The 7,500-nt window shown below is 44.5% G+C and overlaps 1 protein-coding gene across 20 annotated transcripts in view; it reads left to right on the top strand.

Annotated features, from left to right (window-relative positions):
- Moe (moesin) overlaps positions 1-7,500 on the top strand; it is a 107,470-nt gene that overhangs the window by 81,943 nt on the left and 18,027 nt on the right. For 10 of the 20 annotated variants that reach the window (XM_043009896.2, XM_086538375.1, XM_086538386.1 and 7 more), the window contains exons 2-3: positions 284-338; positions 6,394-6,573. In XM_043009896.2, the coding sequence (XP_042865830.1) occupies positions 327-338; positions 6,394-6,573 (192 nt within the window). In that variant the 5' untranslated portion in view covers positions 284-326. The remainder of the gene's footprint in view (positions 1-283; positions 339-6,393; positions 6,574-7,500) is intronic. The other 10 variants (XM_086538371.1, XM_043009897.2, XM_086538382.1 and 7 more) reach the window with 1 other exon arrangement.

Here is a 7,500-nt window from a genome sequence, read left to right on the forward strand (position 1 = left end):
CTCAGGACTTTGCAGCTGTCCTTCCTCCTAACCGTCGTCTCCAGGACTCCCTCGCTCCCTCGTTCGGTTCCCGGTGACTCACGCTCACCAGCGGACTCCTAGATCCTGTTACCCCCCCTGCCCCCTCCCCTTCCTACGCCCTCCTCTCTCCCGTCCCTTCTTCGCTCTTGGTCCCTTCCCACTGACGCCGCCGTAGTCGTGTTGTGGCAAGAAGTCCGGTCGTTCGCCACCACGTCGTCGTCTCCGCTGTTGAAGTCATTTTTCCCCTTCTTCCCTCCTTCAGGATTTTTCAGGACTATTTTTGATCGAATCGCAAGTCTTTCAAGATGGTGCAGTTGGTAAGCAATTTGTGTTTTTTGTTTGTTTTTGTTTCACTATTTGTCATAGAATGGTGCGTTCGGTTTTGTGTATGAAGTAGAAAACTTGGAATTCACCAAAAACTGAGAGTGAATGTATAACAGAATGAGTGAGTAAATGAGTTAATGAGTGCTTGCATGCGTGAGTGAGTAAATGAGTTAGTGAGTGCGTGCGTGCGTGAGTGAGTGAGTAAATGAGTTAGTGAGTGCGTGCGTGAGTGAGAGTAAGCAAGCAAAGTTCGCGATGAGTCAGAGAAGTGTAAACAAATGAGGTAACTAGAACACAAAGGTATGGTGATACAGGTAGCCATGTCCCGGTTATGGTTGAGTGACACACACGGATCACGCACTCAGGGGAATTTCCTGGCTAACCTCTTGTAATCTAGATATCCATCAACTGTGTGATTATAAAAGTGGGGTGGCCGGGTTATGTCAACTGGAAGAAGGATGCGGGAACATTTTGGTTTCTATAATTTGAAATAATGTTTGTAGTCTGGTTTATTTTTGTGCATTTTATAGAATTAATGATTTTTTTTCATCGTTAACCACTTGTATTTAGAGACAAGGAATCCAAAAATACTCGCTGATATTCTTTGAGAATTAGGATGACCGTTGTACTAATGTATTCGTTTTAAAATACGTAGTTTTATTGACAAGACCTGCCTCAATTCTTATACCAAAAATAGGTTAAACAGGTCAAAGATAAATTCTCAAAGCTATTTTCGTATTCTTGTTTTCGTCATGTCCTCGTCATTTCGTATGGTTGCCACATTTATCCAGCGCTTTGGTTTTCGTTTCCTTTGCAATAAGCTAAAGGAGAAAGTGTGGGCTCAGGATGGAAGGGGATTTATGACCCTGTCATTTCCCCCCCTGTGATAGAAAGCATAGAGTCAGAATTGCTTTCAGAAGTCACGGATCCTGTCGAGTCGATCTCAGAATACCAAGACCCTTGATAACTGTGTTGAATCTGGTGGCTTGTGACTCGGGAGCTTCTTGGTCGTGACTCTACATTGGAGTTGGGATTTTAGAAACCCGCGTATCAGGGGCTTAGTAATTGTCGAAAAGGATGTTACTCCCCCACCCCACCCCCCTCAAAAAAAGAAAAAAGATTAACAGAATTTAGTTCGAAACTACAACGGACCGAGATCCTGCTCGCGGTTTGCGTGTGTGACACAGATGCGGCAGATGTCGTTTCTGGCGCGTGATGACTAGGAAGTGTAGTTAAGCCAGACGAGCGAACGGTAGCCAGCGTGCCTAGCAATCGGGAAAGAACGTAAAGGAGCCCGTTCTGCTTGGTTGGCGGCTCAGGTATTCATGACTGCTACAGAGTACGAGAACGGCTCTGTCTGTCTGTCTGTCTATCTGTCTGTCTGTCATGTAAAATCAAAGGCGTGGGTAGACGTACGAGTATTGTCAGTGCCATAAGGGGCGGAACAGGCATTGTCACAGAAGATTCCCTCGACTACCGGCTTTTGTTCGACACGAAACCCCTTTAGGCATCGGACTTTTGTGATTATTGTTTTTTTTTTTTTGCGTTTGGCAATGGGGGGGGGGGGAGTAATAGTAGGATGTGTGACCCTTGCCATCACCTTGGAAATTATGAGGGTTTTTTTTGTCGAAAATCATTTCCTTTGCATTTCCTTTTACATTACGTAAGGGGAGAAACATTGGTGTCCGTGGCCTTGCTCCGTAAAGTAAAAACTATTGGATATTGATACTTATTTCGGTGAAAAAATACTACCATTATCATACTGATTGCAGCTTGAGGTACTGAGTACCACGAATTAAGTCAAGTGTCAGAAGTCAAGTGTTGCGACTTCAATGAATACAGAATGCAGATAGACTTGTCTGCTGTAGCGGTGACTGATGCCTCCCCCCTCCCCTCCCCTTCCCTTCCCCATGGTCGTTGAGTTAAGCGGTTGGCGCGATGGAGTGTGAACGGGAGGAAGACGCTGGGGATGCAGCTGGAAGATGGTTCCCAGACATGACTCACTCTCACGCGGCTGCATCACCATGACCGTCACCTTCGCCAATACTGCTATCATGGTCATCATCACCTTTATTTGTGTTCTTAGAGATAATCGGTATCATCACTAGCAAGCTGCAGATATAACACTGCTCGTACTCCTTACCTCTCTCATCGATCCCCATATCTCCCTTCACATCTTTCTCTTCCTCCTCCTGCATCTCCTCCATCTTTATCCCCATTTTATCCCTTCTCTCCCAACCTCTCCTCCTCCCATTCCACACTTCCTCCCCATCCCCTCTCCCTCTCCCTCTCCCTCTCCCTCTCCCTCTCCCTCTCCCTCTCCCTCTCCCTCTCCCTCTCCCTCTCCCTCTCCATCTCCATCTCTCCCTCTCCATCTCTCCCTCTCCCTCTCCCTCTCCCTCTCCTAGCTTCCCTCATCTCACAGATGTTCCCCGCATGCTGTTTGCAGACGCCGCCGTTAGCCAGCTGTCCGCCTTGCATATGTTTTGGGGTGTATATTTTCGCGTTTTTTGGGGAAAGGCGTCGTTCGCGGTCGTGTGTTCGCGGCCACTAACTCGTCTGCACCTGCGGGAGATGCAGCGACGAGGGTATTGGTGGCAGGGGCGTGAGGTGGGTGGGAAGGGGAGAGGGCTGAGGTGGGGAGGAGGATGAGGGGGGTGTAGCGGTAGGTAGGCTTGTGATGAGGGGATTTTTTATTTACTCGTGCGTATCGTATCTATTTATCTATATCTCTCTCTATATATATATCTGTATGCCTGTATATCTATCTATGTCTGTTTATCTATCTGTGTATGTCCGTTTATCTATCTATCAATCTGTTTCCTTGTGTGTTTCTTTGTGCTCGTCTGTTTCTTTGACGAGCAATCCTTTCGCAACTTGAGCAAGATGAAGAGCGGGTTAGCGAGTATGAACAGTCATAGAGGGTCTTTTCTTCTCCTCTCTCACCTCCTCTCCTCCTCTCCTCTGTCCTCTCTCTTCACCTCACTTCATCTTCCGCTCCTTCCTGAGAGCATGTTGCGCCATGAAGTCAAGTGTCAAGGATAAAATCTTGACATCTTGAGTGCCCCCTCCGGCTGGATAAAGCTGGCTAATGCTTTTTAAGGATGAGCGTTTACTGTCTTGTTATATTAGCTTGTTTTTTTAATCTCGGGAGTCTAATTTTTTTTATGATTATTATTATTGTAGTACCAACTTTGTTCATGGCAGGGTGATTTTATCCTTGGGTGTCAGATTACTATGACTGATGGCAGTGGTGTCAGAGCAGAAGTTAAGTCGTACAAGGGCAGTAAAGCATAATCAGGTTCAGCCATCGCAGGTTCAGGTCGCACTGCATTGGTGTAGGCCTATAGGTCCTGCCTTACTCATGTCCCTCTGTCCCTCACGCTGGTTCGATGTCACCTGTCACACTAATCAATGCTTCGCCGTCGTAATTTTGACGCTAATAACAAGTAAAGTAACTTATGTCATGTTCATGATATTCATGTCGAGTTGCACCTTGAATCCCTGTTTGGAATCTTGGTTCGGCCATGATGTTGGGAGCCATGTGTGCCCCGATGTTGACTTCCAGATTGTTTGTACTTCTCGCTTCTTTTCTTCTCTCCTCTGCCCTGGCTCTCTCCCTCTTCCCCCTCATTTCATTTTTCTTTGATTTTCGTACTGATGAATTATTTCATCTCTTAGTTCTTCCCATTTTATTGTTTCTTCAACTTTCGTCAGCCCCTTTGTGTTCTCCCGCCTTTTTTTTGTTCTCTCTCTCTCTCTAACCTGTCTTCCTGTAGTGTCTCTCCTCTACTTCTCCTTTCCCATTTCTCCTCCCAGTCGCCACCTCCTTCCGCTTCTTTCCATCCAGACACAACAACACATGTGTCGGAATCGCAAAGCATTCTAAAGAATAGAAGAAATAAGAAGAGAAAATTTTGAGAAGTGGAGAAGCTTGGGACTTAATTATTAACGGTTTTCCCTCGTGACCTTGAGCAGACGGAAATGCCTCCATTAGCCTCCCCCCTCCCCCCTCCCTCCTCCCCCTTCCTCTCCCATTACCCACCCACCCACCCACCCAGGCCATGTTCCCATTCCCTCCCTTCCCCTTCCTTCCCCTCCCCTCCCTTCCCCCCCATCATCTGCTGCTCCTCGCTCCTTTATCATCCTCCCGTTCTGTTATTCCCTCCTCGTTTCTTTTATCGTAATCTTGTAATCTCTCTATGCTTTAATTCCTTTTATTCTCTTTGTCTTGTTATTGTTGTTTCGAGATTTTTCCAAGTGAAGAGATATGAAGAGGAAAGTTGAATAAAGAGAAGTAGAGAGATAAATTAAAGGAAAAAAGAGGAAGAGGAAGAGACGAACAGCAAACAACAAAAGGCATGGCCGATGGACAGAGGTCACACACACACACACACACACACACACACACACACACACACACACACACACACACACACACACACACACACACACACACACACACAAAAAAAAAAAAAAAGAAAAAAAAAAAAAAAAGACACAAGCAACACAAGCACAGATAAAGAGAAATCGAAGGACAGGAAGAGAGAGAGAGACTGAGACGATTTAGTCCTCCTGGAAAAGCGGGTCAGGAGGGACTATCCAGCAATAGTCCTTCCGAGGAGAGAGGGAGAGAGGGATGAGCCGTGTCGCGATTCCTGCTGAGAATCCTTCGTGTTTCGGGGGTGGAATGGGGTGGGAGGGGTGGGGAGGGGGGTGTAAGGGAGGACGGTATAGGATGGTTGGGATATCGGGCTTAAGGATGGTGCTGCCGTTGTTATTACTTTTATTAGTTCTTGTTGTTGAGGATGAGCACTCATTGCTGTTATCATCACCATCGTTGTTGTTAATTTGTGTTCTTGTTTGTTTTGTTATCATTATGTTTTATATATTTATTATCAAAACTATTATATTTTCTATATATTTTTCTTCATATTCTTTTTTTAGACCCTTATCACGATCACTATTGGTATATAACATTAGGCCGGAGATAGCCAAGAGTCTAAATATATCCCGGTGATTAAATGATATGTCGATTACCTGTTCAGATGTGCATGATGACTAATGCCTGACTGCGCATGGCTGTAAATCTGTTTAGAGGCTTGACTAGGGAGTTTTACGTGTTATGTAAAAGAAATTGATAAATAAAACGGGGATGGACTTGCGACGTATGGTTGATTCTGGACTTTCTCTTCTGTTGATTTGGTTGGCTCGGTCTGTTGTTGTTTTTCGGTTGTGTTGTTTCTCTCTATTGTTGGGTTTGTCCATTGGTTTTGTCGGTGCTTGTGTTTCGTTGTTATGATCTTTGTTATTTTTTTTTTCGGTTTGATTGACATTAGTATTGTTGCTATTGTATTTTTATTGTTGTTATTATTTTTTCTCTCTATTACTAGTAGTTGTTGTACGTTACTATTATTATTATTATTATTATTATTATTATTATTATTATTATTAATATTAATGTTATTATGACTAAGTTCGCAATTATTGTTCTCATGCCATTGCTATTATGATTGTTATTTATTTATTTATTTATATTTTTGTCATGGAACCTCTTTCTCCACAAAATTTGTTGCGAATCCCTTTGCGTATTGCGTCGTTATCCACCGCCGAGTTCTGGTGGAAGCAGGAAATCCCTGTCTCCCTTTTGTGGCGGCGACAAAGGCATTCCTTCCTTGCAACGAGCGAATGTATTGCAATAGCAACTCTACATGGGTTACATTGCATATTGTATTGATAAAGCGGGTGGGAGGGACATGTTGTCAGACAAGATGCCATCGGTTGAAGTTTTACTGCGCGTGTCTGTTGGGAAAGCAAGCAAGATGTGCAGTGTCTTGTATATAGGGGGGGGGGGGTTGTGTCCATTTGTAAAAAGTGAGTTGTGTCGATTTATTTTTTATTTATTGTCCCATTGACCTTTTTTCCCCCCTGTATGATAGACTATTTTACGACATGTACACCTTTACTCCATTATTTTCGTATTTTCGTCTATTTGCGTGTGTTCGTGTTTTCATTCTCTTCTCACGTTTATTTCTCTTGCTCCCTCAGGTAAATGTTCGGGTTACGACCATGGACGCGGAGCTGGAGTTCGCGATCCAGCCCAACACCACCGGCAAACAGCTGTTCGATCAGGTGGTGAAGACCATCGGCCTCCGCGAGATCTGGTTCTTCGGCCTGCAGTACGTGGACTCCAAGGGCTACACCACGTGGCTCAAGCTGAACAAGCGGGTAATGTGTCCCCCCACCTTTTTTGTTTTTTGTTTTGTTTTGTTCTTTCTTTTCTAGCTTGGGATGTGTGTGTGGGGGTGGGGAGGGTGATTTTCTCTCTCTCTCTCTCTCTCTCTCTCTCTCTCTCTCTCTCTCTCTCTCTCTCTCTCTCTCTCTCTCTCTCTCTCTCTCTCTCTCTCTCTCTCTCTCTCCCCCTTTCTCTCTCCCCTTTCTCTCTCCCCCCCTTTTCTCTCTCCCCCCGTTTCTCTCTCCCTCTCCATCCCCCTTCCTCCCTCTCCCTCTCTTTCTCTCCGTCCCTCCCTCCCTCCCTCCCTTTCTTCCCTCTCCTTTCCCCTCCCCCCTTCCCTCTCCATCCCTCTCCTTCCCTCTTACCCCATCTCTCCCCCTTTTCTCCCTCCCTCCCCATCTCTTCCACCCATACCTCCCTTCTTCATACCATGTTTCTTCCTTCTTTTGCAGGACTAACGTTAAGCATCGCATGAAAGTTTCTTGTGGGGTCTTTGGCACAGCCAGCCGAGCGTTGCGTGTCAGAGCTGTTAGATATTTGTCCTTTTAAGAGTATCTAATTTGTATGCCTGAGCACCTTACTGCTGTGTCTTTTCTGCGTTGTGTAAGCAGCCTGGCATGTGAACACCCGAGATCTGCAAGTGCATGTGACATCCAGGCATGAGTGCATGTGCACATTTCAATTTATACTCTCTCTCTCTCTCTCACTCGCACTCTCACATATATACGCATATTTTTATATGTTATATGTATTTATATATTTATATATATTTATATATATATATTATTTATTTATATACATATGTTTATATATATATGATTATATGTATATATATATTTATATGTATATATACGTATATATATATCGGTATATATATACTACACACACACACACACACACACATATATATATATATATAT

Source organism: Penaeus japonicus, unplaced genomic scaffold, assembly GCF_977035675.1.
Source record: "Penaeus japonicus unplaced genomic scaffold, GWHDUDI00000001_assembly GWHDUDI00000007, whole genome shotgun sequence".
NCBI lineage: Eukaryota > Metazoa > Arthropoda > Malacostraca > Decapoda > Penaeidae > Penaeus > Penaeus japonicus.